The sequence below is a fragment of the Bos grunniens genome, chromosome 19 (genome assembly GCF_055505025.1).
Source record: "Bos grunniens cultivar Pamir isolate PY7600 chromosome 19, Bosgru_T2T1.0, whole genome shotgun sequence".
NCBI lineage: Eukaryota > Metazoa > Chordata > Mammalia > Artiodactyla > Bovidae > Bos > Bos grunniens.
Window position 1 is genome coordinate 29,601,937 of NC_141183.1, and position 13,389 is coordinate 29,615,325.

Consider the following 13,389-nt stretch of genomic DNA (forward strand, 5'->3'; position numbering starts at 1 on the left):
GGATGGAGCCAAAGCAAAAAGAATACCCAGCTGTGGATGTGACTGGTGATAGAAGCAAGGTCCCATGCTGTAAAGAGCAATACTGCATAGGAACCTGGAATGTCAGGTCCATGAATCAAGGCAAATTGGAAGTGGTCAAACAAGAGATGGCAAGAGTGAATGTCGACATTCTAGGAATCAGTGAACTGAAATGGACTGGAATGGGTGAATTTAACTCAGATGATCATTATATCTACTACTGCGAGCAGGAATCCCTCAGAAGAAATGGAGTAGCCATCATGGTCAACAAGAGAGTCCGAAATGCAGTACTTGGATGCAATCTCAAAAATGACACAATGATCTCTGTTTGTTTCCAAGGCACACCATTCAATATCACAGTAATCCAAGTCTATGCCCCAACCAATAATGCTGAAGAAGCTGAAGTTGAATGGTTCTATGAAGACCTACAAGACCTTTTAGAACTAACACCCCAAAAAGATGTCCTTTTCATTGTAGGGGACTGGAATGCAAAAGTAGGAAGTCAAGAAACACCTGGAATAACAGGCAAATTTGGCCTTGGAATATGGAATGAAGCAGGGCAAAGACTAATAGAGTTTTGCCAAGAAAATGCACTGGTCATAACAAACACCCTCTTCCAAAAACACAAGAGAAGACTCTATACATGGACATCACCAGATGGTCAACACCGAAATCAGATTGATTATATTCTTTGCAGCCAAAGACGGAGAAGCTCTATACAGTCAGCAAAAACAAGACCAGGAGCTGACTGTGGCTCAGATCATGAACTCCTTATTGCCAAATTCAGACTTAAATTGAAGAAAGTAGGGAAAACCACTAGACCATTTAGGTATGACCTAAATCAAATCCCTTATGATTATACAGTGGAAGTGAGAAATAGATTTAAGGGCCTAGATCTGATAGATAAGAGTGCCTGATGAACTATGGAATGAGGTTCGTGACATTGTACAGGAGACAGGGATCAAGACCATCCCCGTGGAAAAGAAATGCAAAAAAGCAAAATGGCTGTCTGGGGAGGCCTTACAAATAGCTGTGAAAAGAAGAGAAGCGAAAAGCAAAGGAGAAAAGGAAAGATAAAAACATCTGAATGCAGAGTTCCAAAGAATAGCAAGAAGAGATAAGTAAGCCTTCTTCAGCAATCAATGCAAAGAAATAGAGGAAAACAACAGAATGGGAAAGACTAGGGATCTCTTCAAGAAAATCAGAGAGACCAAAGGAACATTTCATGCAAAGATGGGCTCGATAAAGGACAAAAATGGTATGGACCTAACAGAAGCAGAAGATATTAAGAAGAGATGGCAAGAATACACAGAAGAACTATACAAAAAAGATCTTCACGACCCAGATAATCATGATGGTGTGATCACTCACCTAGAGCCAGACATCCTGGAATGTGAAGTCAAGTGGGCCTTAGAAAGCATCACTATGAACAAAGCTAGTGGAGGTGATGGAATTCCAGTTGAGCTATTCCAAATCCTGAACGATGATGCTGTGAAAGTGCTGCACTCAATATGCCAGCAATTTTGGAAAACTCAGCAGTGGCCACAGGACTGGAAAAGGTCAGTTTTCATTCCAATCCCAAAGAAAGGCAATGCCAAAGAATGCTCAAACTACTGCACAATTGCACTCATCTCACACGCTAGTAAAGTAATGCTCAAAATTCTCCAAGCCAGGCTTCAGCAATATGTGAACCGTGAACTTCCTGATGTTCAAGCTGGTTTTAGAAAAGGCAGAGGAACCAGAGATCAAATTGCCAACATCCGCTGGATCATGGAAAAAGCAAGTGAGTTCCAGAAAAGCATCTATTTCTGCTTTATTGACTATGCCAAAGCCTTTGACTGTGTGGATCACAATAAACTGTGGAAAATTCTGAAAGAGATGGGAATACCAGATCACCTAATCTGCCTCTTGAGAAATGTGTATGCAGGTCAGGAAGCAACAGTTAGAACTGGACATGGAACAACAGACTGGTTTCAAATAGTAAAAGGAGTTCGTTCGACAGTTCATATACTGTCACCGTGTTTATTTAACTTATATGCAGAGTACATCATGAGAAACGCTGGACTGGAAGAAACACAAGCTGGAATCAAGATTGCTGGGAGAAATATCAATAACCTCAGATATGCAGATGACACCACCCTTATGGCAGAAAGTGAAGAGGAACTCAAAAGCCTCTTGATGAAAGTGAAGTGGAGAGTGAAAAAGTTGGCTTAAAGCTCAACATTCAGAAAACAAAGATCATGGCATCTGGTCCCATCACTTCATGGCAAATAGATGGGGAAACAGTGGAAACAGTGTCAGACTTTATTTTTCTGGGCTCCAAAATCACTACAGATGGTGACTGCAGCCATGAAATTAAAAGACGCTTACTCCTTGGAAGGAAAGTTATGACCAACCTAGATAGCATATTCAAAAGCAGAGACATTACTTTGCCAACAAAGGTCCATCTAGTCAAGGCTATGGTTTTTCCTGTGGTCATGTATGGATGTGAGAGTTGGACTGTGAAGAAGGCAGAGCGCCGAAGAATTGATGCTTTTGAACTGTGGTGTTGGAGAAGACTCTTGAGAGTCCCTTGGACTGCAAGGAGATCCAATCAGTCCATTCTGCAGGAGATCAGCCCTGGGATTTCTGTGGAAGGAATGATGCTAAAGCTGAAACTCCAGTACTTTGGCCACCTCATGCAAAGAGTTGACTCATTGGAAAAGACTCTGTTGCTGGGAGGGATTGGGGGCAAGAGGAGAAGGGGACGACAGAGGATGAGATGGCTGGATGGCATCACTGACTCGATGGACGTGAGTCTCAGTGAACTCCGGGAGTTGGTGATGGACAGGGAGGCCTGGTGTGCTGCGATTCATGGGGTTGCAAAGAGTCGGACACGACTGAGCAACTGATCTGATCTGATCTGAAGTGTGTTCAGAGATAAAACAGTACATCTTGAAATAAGAATAACAATACTGAGAGGGAGATAAAAAGAAGTTCTAAAAACTGAAAAGATGAGAGCATAATAAGTGAAAAACCCAATAGAAGATTAATGAAATAAAATTCATATTTTATGGCAAGGCACTAGAAATTTAAACAAAAGTTCTCTCTGCTCATTTGGGTCTCCTCCCTTCCTTTTAGTGGGTATTTTGCACCTGCATTAACCAGACCTCCTTAGGAAATAACCTTCCCTCTTAATCTTGTAAGGGGTCATCACAACAACCCACCACTGGCTTTTTACATGCAGGCCTGGATTGTGTAGCTAGCAACATGTCATTTGATGTACAGCCCCCATATAATTGTGCTTTGACCTGTAACAAGTAGAACAGTCCTTATTAACTTTTCATCGATAAGAGAACATTAAGGAAACTTTCCTAAAAGTAGAGCAATACAACAAAAAGATGCAAAATCAGACAAAGAAGGTTAAGAAAATCAGAAGTATGCTCAGGTATGTGTTACATTAGTACTGTTTAAGTTGTACAGACGTTTTAAATGTTTCCTTCAGAGACTTCCAGCTCCTGATTTCACATGTAAGGAGCTTGGAAGTCACCCTTCCATCCTGACAAGTGAAAACTCTTTTTGGCTCTAGAGGAGACAGGAGGACCCTGGGCGAAGAGATGTCCCTAAGACTACAGAAACAGGCAAACACAGAGAGGACTGGCTTCCCTGAGAAGGGACTCATCAACCGAAAAGACTGTGGAAACCAGAGCCAGGGCAGGAACACCTGAGTGAGAACTGACAACTTGCTGGACCCTTGGGGGAGACAGCTCTGAAAGCTGAAAACTTCAGGGAGACGCAGTCATAGGAGGAGCACAGGGCCGTCAGACTGACCTCTGAGAGCCCAGGCCGACTTACCACAGTAAATGTGGAGAAAGATACTTTCCTTCCTGGAGCTGGGGAGGGGGCTTCTGTGGAACAAGGCCAGTCCTCAAGGGACACCTACTAACCCGAGTTCACCAACTGGGGCTGAACTCAGAGCCTCAATGACCTAGAGATGGGGAACCCCCAACTCCAGGCCCCTTCAGCCACCTTGTCCCACCTCAGACAAGAGAAGAAATGTGAAATAGCTCTGAAGTTCACAGACCAAAGGCTCAGGTTCCATCAAAGTGTGTGAAAGTCACTCAGTCATGTCCAATTCTGCACTCCATGAAAGGCAGAGCCTTAACCACAGGGCTGCCTCCTCCTCACCACATCATTAACGACCAAAGCTCTAATGGCCTGTGGACAGTGCTTACCTACCCAACCTCAGCCCTCGATATATCAGATGCAGCTATCTAGACACAAGTACAAGGCATATCAAAGGCAAAAAATACACTCTGAAGTGGCAGAGCATCAGAACCAGACACAGTGGGGATGCTGGGTTTCCCAGACCCGGAATTTAAAACGATGATGATAGGCACTGTGGCCCACCAGATTCCTATGTCCATGGCATTTCCCTGGCAAGAATACTGGAGGGGGCTGACATTTCCTTCTCCGAATGATTAATATACTAAGGGCTCTAATGGAAAAAGCAGACAGCACATAAGAACACATGGGGAATATAAGCAGAGATGGAAATCCTAAGAAAGAACCAAGAAGAAATGCTAGAGATAAAAAACACTGTAACAGGAATGAAGAACGTCTCTGGGAGGCTTATTAGTAGACTGGGCATGTTTGAAGAAAGGATCTCTGAGCCAGAGGATTATTTCAACAAAATCCTTGAAAACCAAAAAATAAAGACTTGGAAGAAAAAAAAAAAAGAACAGAATATCCAAAGTCTGTGGGACAACTACAAAAGGTGTACCATGTACAGAATGGTGATTCCAGAAGGAGAAGAGAGAGAAGACCAGAAGGAACTATCTGAAACAATGAGAATTTCTGCAGATTAATGTCAGTCATCAAGCCCCAGATCCAGGAAGCTCAGAGAACACTTAGCAGGGTAAATGCCCCAAACAATTACACACTGGCGTGTCATTTGCAAATTCTAGGAAATCAAAAATAAAGAAAAAATTCTGAAAGAAGCCAGAGGAGAGAAACACCTACAGAGAAATAAAGATAGAACTGCACAGACTTCTCCAAAACCTCACAAACCAAAAGAGAGTGGAATCAAATACTTAAGGTGTTGAGAGAAATAAACTACCAACTTAGGATTTCATACCCTGCAAAATTATTCTCCAAAATGAAGGAGAAATAAAGACTCTCAAGACAAGCAAAAATTGAGGGGACTTGTTGCTTGATAGATATGCCTTGCAAGAAGTTCTTTAGAAGAAAAATAATATAGATCAGAAAACTGAACCTACACAAAGTAAGGAAGAGCACCAAAGAAGTGAAATAAGTGAAAGTAAAACGAAAACTTTTATTTTGATTATTCTTAACTGATCTAATAGGTAACAGTTTGTTCAACAGCAACGACGTACTTAGTTATGTGTGCTTCCCTCCATGCCCTATGTGTGTGTATGTGTCTGTGTGTGCGTGTGTGTGTGTATGTGTGTATATATGTATATGCTTGTGTATGCTTATATATAAGTGAAATTAATGACAACAAAGATACAGGGAGGAAGGAATTCGGGTTATCTTGTTATTATAAGATACCTACAATATTCATGAATGGTATGGTATATTTCAAAATGGATTAGTTACACATGTATACTGCAAATCTAAGACAAACCAACCACTCAAAAAAATAAAAAAGAAGTATAACTGATATGCCAAGAAAGGAAAGAAAATAGAACCTTAATAAATGGTCAATTAAAACCACAAAAGGCAGAAAAAGAGTAGAAGATAAACAGGAAGGCAGATCAAGGACAACAATAGAAAACAGTAATGAATGTGGTAGGCACTAATCCAGGTATATCATCAATAATCATTTTTAACATCAATGGTTGCACAGGTAAAAGAGGTTTCCAAGAAGACATACGGGTGGCCAACAGGTACATGAAAAGGTGCTCAACGTGGCTAATTATCAGAGAAACGCAAATCAAAACCACAACAAGGTAATCACCTCACGCCAGTCTGAAATGCTCCTATCACAAAGACTACACATCATAACAGAGAAGGCAATGGCAACTCACTCCAGTACTCTTGCCTGGAAAATCCCATGGATGGAGGCCTGGTAGGCTGCAGTCCATGGGGTTGCTAGGAGTCGGATATGACTGAGCGACTTTACTTTCACTTTTCACTTTCATGCACTGGAGAAGGAAATGGCAACCTACTCCAGTGTTCTTGCCTGGAGAATCCCAGGGATGGGGAGCCTGGTGGGCTGCCGTCTATGGGGTCGCACAGAGTCGGACACGACTGAAGCGACTTAGCAGCAGCAGCAGCACACATCATAAATGCTGGAGAGCGTGTGGGAGAAAGGAACCCTCCTACACTCTACACTGTAAAGATCCTGTCACTGAACACATCTTAGAGAATCAACACAATTCGAATCAAAATCCCCAAATGGCTTTTTTGTAGCATTTTCAAGTCAAAATTAAACTACATGGGGGGAAAGGGGTTGAGAATAGCCTGGGTGATTCCACAGAATTCTTGGGTGCCCCCTCACCTTCACCTCTGACCCCATATCACACACACACAATGAAACAAATCCTTTATATAAGCCTGATAGGGCAAGTCTGGGATTGCCTATCAGTGAGGAAAGGACAGAACATTCAATAAATAATCCTGGGGTAACTGATAGAACCCTTATCATCTACACAAATTAGTTCCAGGTAAAGTTAAATATGGAAAAAATAATGAAAATCTCTAGAAGGCACCATGGTACTACTGGGGCAGCATGATAGGACACTGCTGCTAGTGGCTATAGGCTACAACTTGCTTGTACCAACATTTTACAGAGCTGAAGCTGTACATACCTACAGCCACCTGGAGAAAAGTTTGGCACAAGGACATCTGTTACCACACATTCTGAACAGTAAAAACATGGAAATGATCCAAGTCACAATCAGTAGGGAGATGGATAAACTACGGTTCAGTTGTACTACTAATATAAAGTTCATAAGTTAAAATGAACTAGATACATACCTAGCTATATATGTAGATACACATCAAAAATAGGAATAAAAAAGCAAACCATAGAAACAAATATTCTATGTAACATTTACTTAAAACTGTAATATCACAAAAATACTATTTTTCTTAGATACAGGCATATTAGAATTATAATATAAATTAAGAAGAAGAATATATCTCTGGCAAGATTAGAATGAGGCCAGGTGCTCTGGCTGTACCTACAGCACTGTATACCTTTAAAAAGACATCTAAAACATCCATGGCAAAATGGTGACATAAATAAAATTAGCATGGTAGACAATTTGAGTATCTGCTGTATTATTTGGTTTGAAATATTTCACAATTTAAAACTTTTCATTACTTTTTCAGTAGGATAAAACTACCCCACATGATGATTTTTAAAGGCAACTACTCCCAGCTCTCGGTGCTCTGGTCAGAACCTGCCACCTGCTATTACATGCTGTGCATGATTCCCCTACCCCAGCCAAGCAGCCCTAAAGTGTGTCTGGTCTGAGGTCGCAGCCTTCATGACAGCTAGCAAAGGGCTAATGTAAGCAGCTATTAAATATGAATTTGACAAACATCCTGAGACCTCTTGACACAGACTTCTCCAGCTTCCTACATATGCACACAGTCAACCTGATACTAGTCAATCATTAAAGTCTTCAAGTTTCCAGCTCTTCTGATCCTACTCCTCTGCAACCAAACCCTGGTTCCTTCTTTTTTATCTAACTTTTCTTCTCGTAGGTCTCCCAGTGCCCTGCACTACTCCACAGAATCCTGGTTTGGATTCAGGCAGCCTGGATTCTGCTTCCTTTATAAAACATCCTTCCTGTGTGTTTATGAAGCTCATTCCTGAACTCTGGCCAGCATCTCCTGAAGCACAGCCAGACTGTTTATAAGACCCTTTGACTCTCAGATTTTTTCCAAAAGAGGTCTTCCTTTGTATCCTTTCCTTAAATTTAATTTCTCTCATTCTGCTGGCTTTGCCACTCCTTTCTGTTTGGATACAAACAGAATTTGAGGTCATTTCCTGCAAAGTTTTCATCTACCTTCAAAATCCAAGGTTACCGTCACAGGAACGTAAGTATATAGTTCTGGGAATTCCATCAACTAAATAAAATGTCCATCTGGAAAGGTGTCGTACACACAAGAGCGTGACATAAAGGTTAAAAAATGCTAGTCTAGTAAATTCAGAAATACAATGTGTACAAGCAGAAAAGATTCTCACATGAGTGGTCTGACGAGATGTTGTGTGGAACCAAAACAAAGTCATCCGTGTCACAAGAAGAGTTCTTGCTACTAGTACTGGCAGAATCTTTGGACACCTGGAGATAGTTGGGAGGACCCAATGGTGGGGAGGATAAGTTTTCTTCCTGAATATGCTGCATATCTGGAAGGGACTAAAATTAACAACATAAAATTAAAAGTGGCCTCAATAAAATGCAAGTCAGAACAGCCATTAGACTAAGGAATATTTTTTTCATGAAAGTGGCACAGAGTTCAATTCCACTGAAGATTTTAAAAATCTCTTTGGAAAACCTTTCCCTTAGAGATGCACAGTTTAAGGTGTGTTTGCATAACACCGTCTAAAATGTTTCCCAAAAGTGATACTTAAAACACATCACACCTCTTATCATGTGCACAGGTCTGCCTCCCCTGAAAGGTCTGCTCTGAATCTGTACCATGTCCCATCCCCGCTTCAGCTCATGGCCTAGCAAAGCAGATACTCAACACCTGCTTACCTAATGACTAAAACAAAATGTCCAGGGACTTGAATGACATTCTGCACACAGTTTTCAATCTCCAATGAAGAAAAATCATGAAAGGGAAAACAAGAGACTATGTTATACAGAAAAGTAACTAAATCAGTAAGGATAACTGTGTATAAGCACAGGGAATTACTGACACTTCCAGAAAGAAAGATTTAGAAAGCCTTACAGGTGTGGGTGTGTTCCTTTTGTTTTCTTTTTTGTCAGAGGAAGGAGTTGATTTGTGGAAGATAGAATCATAAGGGATTTGCGGAAGATAGGACCGTAAAGGAAGAAAAGCATATGAATATGATGTACAGAACAGTCTTATGGACTCTGTGGGAGAGGGAGAGGGTGGGAAGATTTGGGAGGATGACATTGAAACATGTATAATATCATGAATGAAACGACTCGCCAGTCCAGGTTCGATGTACGATACTGGATGCTTGGGGCTTGTGCACTGGGACAACCCAGAGGCATGGTATGGGGAGGGAGGAGGGAGGAGGGTTCAGGATGGGGATACCTGTGGCAGATTCATTTCAATATTTGGCAAAACCAATACAATATTGTAAAGTTTAAAAATAAAATAAAATTAAAAAAATTTTCTAAAAAAAATAAAGTTAAAAAAAAAGAAAAGCATATGAATATATTGAATAGATCCTCGGGCATAAGTAGCTATATACCTCCTGGCACTTGTCTAGTTCAAGGACAGTAGTCACAACCTTAATTGAATATCTTCATCCTACAACAGTCTCCTAAAACAATGAACTTCATAACTTACTGTGTTAGGTCCCCATTACCCTGTTTAACCTTTGTTTCTATTTAAGAAAAATACGACAAAATGCTCTGTAAAGCCCAGTTTTAAACCGCTACTATTCCTTTGACTGTCACTGCACAGTGAAACCAGTCTCAAATCTCCTTATCACTTCTCTGGGTGTGTGTGTGACATACACATGATATAAATTCTCCTTATCACTTTTTGAAGAGCACTTATGCTTCAAGGTTATAAACAGAGTGGAAGCTGGAGGGAGTAACATTACAGAGCACTCACCACGGGCTTGGCATTGAGCTTGGCACTGGGCCCTGTTAAGAGCTCTCCATGTATTATCTAACTCCAGCCCTATTCTGAAATCCATTTCATACATAAACAAACAAAACTCAGAAGAGAGAACAGGTGAGCTGGGCCAGGTTCTAAGCACCTAACTCCACCAATTCTTCCCTGTGCCCTTGCTCCCCAGGCAGGAACTCTCTCAATGTCTCCCTTTGCTATTTATAAAGTTACCTTCATCCACAGCCACCTTGGTGGAAGAGATGCTTCTCGGGTTCAAAGGTCATCTTCCACTAAATCTCTTCCCTCTTCAAGGACCCTATTCAACTCCCCTATGCTTTCCCCTCTGCACACAAACATGTTTAATTTCTTCACATCTCAAATCAATATAACTCTCTCAATTACCATCTTATCTCCCTTCTTCACTTAACAATGTTTCTTGAAATTTCAGTTTTCACTGACTCAAACTCCTCACCTTCAAAGTATCACTTGCTGCTGCTACCACTAAGTCACTTCAGTCGTGTCTGACTCTGTGTGACCCCAAAGATGGCAGCCCACCAGGCTCCTCCGTCCCCGGGATTCTCCAGGCAAGAACACTGGAGTGGGTTGCCATTTCTTTCTCCAATGCATGAAAGTGAAAAGTGAAAGTGAAGTCGCTCAGTCGTGTCCGACTCTTCGCGACCCCATGGACTGTAGCCTACCAGGCTCCTCTGTCCATGGGATTTTCCAGGCAAAAGTACTGGAGTGGGTTGCCATTTCCTTCCCCAAAAGTATCGCTTAACTAACCATAAGCCTCTTTCTGCCTTCAACCCTCCAATGAAACTGCCTTTACTAAGCTTCCCAGTGATTCCACTACTCCTTCAGGTACTGGACTCTGCTTCCCAGACACTGGGCCCCCAGCCCTCCATTCAGGGACCCTGCTCTCTGCTTCCCCTTCTACTTCTCAGTCTCTTGTGCCCCTCTAAGGAGACCGGTGGAGTATGAGTTTCCCCAGTGCCACCCTGGCCTCCAACCCTCACAGTTTATACCCACCTGGGGCCCACTGTCACCTTCCTACACCAACTACCCCTGCAGAGAGCTGACTCCCGGGCTCAGACCTGCCCCTGGGCCTGCACATCACAGTGCATCATCCTTGTGCTCCCCCGCTAAGTGGCTCCATCAACTCACATCACTCAGGGCTCACCGAGACCTTCCTCTTCCTTAGGTCCCAAATTCAAGCAATCTCTAAGCACTGCAGACTCCTCATCTTGCTCTTTCTGGCCCCTTGTCCTCCCCTTTCCTACTGCTGACTTAGTTCAGGCCCTCATTCTCAAAAACAAACAAACAAAGCAAACCCCAAAACAAACCAAAAACAGTGCAATGGTCACAGGCTGTTCTCTTTGCTCTAGGAGAGAGGCCTCTCTTCTGATCTTCCATCCAATTACCTACCTGCTTACAGAGGAATTTATTTGCTAAAACACACAGTGGATCAGGTCACCCTCCACTGAAAGCCACTCAAATGGCTCAGCGCACACAGCCTGCTCTGCTTGTAGCCCAGATTCTGCCAGGATGCAGACTGCCCCACTCTGGCTCCACTCGCTCCACCGCCCCCAGCACATCACCTTGTTCTCTGTACCCTCAGGCTGGGCCGTGAGAGGAGCCTGTCCCATAGTGCTTCCTGCAACGCCAGAGGGTTCAGCTCTGTACAGGGCGGTGGCCATCAGTTATAGCTGGCTATGAACATGTGACATGTGGCCAGGGAGACTACCGAGTTGAATCTGCAATTCACTTAATTCTAACAAACGTACGTGGCCACAGTGGGCTACAGACTGCTGCAACAGGTCATGGTTCCACGGGGATTCCTCTGCTTACATTACCACTCTTACAAATTCAAAACTCAGCTCAATGTCTCTGCCGAGGGTCTCTGCAAGCTCTCAGTCTGATTTCATGGTCTCATCCCCAGTCCCACAGGCAACAAGAGGAGCCATCTACCTCCCACAGGCTGCTCCACCGGCCTCTCCTCCACACAACCAAACCCAGAGCTGCTCAACAAAGGGACCTGCCCTGTCACTGGTATCAACCAAAACTTCACACAAAGTGGGCATTAAATACGTATAATTAAAAGAGTAGATATTCAGGAGGTATTATCTACATAGCATTTAGCCTATAGCCAGTATCAGATCTAACAGAATTATTTGAATTTTTTTGTTACACAGTTTTTGTTTTTTACCTTTCAAAGACTTCTCTGGAGTAAAATAGCAGCTGGGTATTTTGGGAGAATGTAAAGAACAGACTGTCACACAGGCATGCCTGCCTGCATCCCCCTCAGTACAGGAGTCTAGCCCAGCCCCAGGAGGGAAGGAGCGCAAGCAGGATGTCACCTCACTGTTGCAGATTATGTTGACGCAAGGCCTATCAGATCACTCCACTTTCTAATCTCTAATTGGAAATTATACAGAAACATTCCTGCTCTCCTTTTATTTCCAGATATGTTATTTTCACTTCAAGCATGAGCTCTTCATAAAGGCCTTCTAAAAAAGGTTTTTCCACCAAAGTTCTGGGGATTCCCAGGTAGTGCTAGTGGTAAAGAACCCACCTGCTAATGCAGGAGACATAAGAAACTCAATCCATGGGTTCAATGTAGGAGACATAAGAGACTCAACCCCTGGGTCAGGAAGATCCCTGGAGGAAGGCATGGTAACCCACTCCAGCATCCTTGCCTGGAGAATCCCATGGACAGAAGAGCCTGGCAGGCTACAGTCCATAGGGCTGCAAAAAGTCAGACATGACTGAAGCGACTTGGCAAGCACATACAAAGTTCTGAGCATCTATAATAACTACGCCTCCCCTGCCCGCCACATCCTCTCCCTGCTCCTATGAGCAATGGTATGCTCTTCCAGCAGCCCAAGCACTCCTCTTTTGCTCTCCCTTTCAACACGTCTCATCCAACAAAAAACCCAACATGTGTTGTCCTGTCAAAGCACTTTCCCACTTGCATTCCCCTGGTGACCCCTTCTCTGTCTCCTCCCATGGTTGTCCAGCCACCCCAGAGGCCTCCCCATACCCAGGTCCTCCCCTGCCCTCCCCTCTCCAGCACACACTGTGCTCTCCACACCGCTTGTCACCTTGCATCACGTACATGCTCCATCACGGCAGCTACAGTCATCATGTACCCACCACATACTGCCACCCACCCTGCAACCAGAGGGTAACCAGGCCTATGTTACAGATGAGGAGCTGACCTTCCCAGCAGGTTACAGGGGCAAGGGGCAGGGCCAGACACAGTCTGCAGTCTCTCCCTGACAGTGCACTTCCTCAAACTCTTCCCACTCATTCCATATTCAGTGTTTTTCTTTATTCCAGACTGAAACAGGAAATATACTACACTTTTTTTCCCTCTTAGTCTTTAAATCCACGGGAATATAACGTAAGTCTTCTTAGCCCTCTGCCTTTCTATTTGGTCTGAGTTGGCAGGCTGTGCAGAAGGGCTTTGTCAGTGTTAGGGCTCAGTCATGTGCCATAGGCTGCTCCAGCCTCTGCCTTCACCAGGGGCCATAGGGTCTCCCTGGAAAACAGGAATAACAGCACCTCCCACTGCCTGAGTATTACCATGTGCCGAGCAGT

The 13,389-nt window shown here is 43.3% G+C and overlaps 1 protein-coding gene across 27 annotated transcripts in view; it reads right to left on the reverse strand.

Moving 5' to 3' along the window:
- Window positions 1-13,389, reverse strand: part of ULK2 (unc-51 like autophagy activating kinase 2) — a 59,343-nt gene that overhangs the window by 22,978 nt on the left and 22,976 nt on the right. For 14 of the 27 annotated variants that reach the window (XR_015147825.1, XR_015147826.1, XM_086358583.1 and 11 more), the window contains one exon: window positions 8,219-8,390. The exons of 9 other annotated variants lie outside the window; for them this stretch is intronic. Coding sequence is in view for 16 of the 18 variants with exons in the window: in XM_086358583.1 (XP_086214709.1) it covers window positions 8,219-8,390 (172 nt within the window). In the remaining 2 variants the exon portion in view is untranslated. Of the gene's footprint in view, window positions 1-8,218; window positions 8,391-8,732; window positions 8,792-13,389 lie in introns of all 27 variants that reach the window. 4 more of the 27 variants (XM_086358603.1, XM_086358600.1, XM_086358587.1 and 1 more) reach the window with 2 other exon arrangements.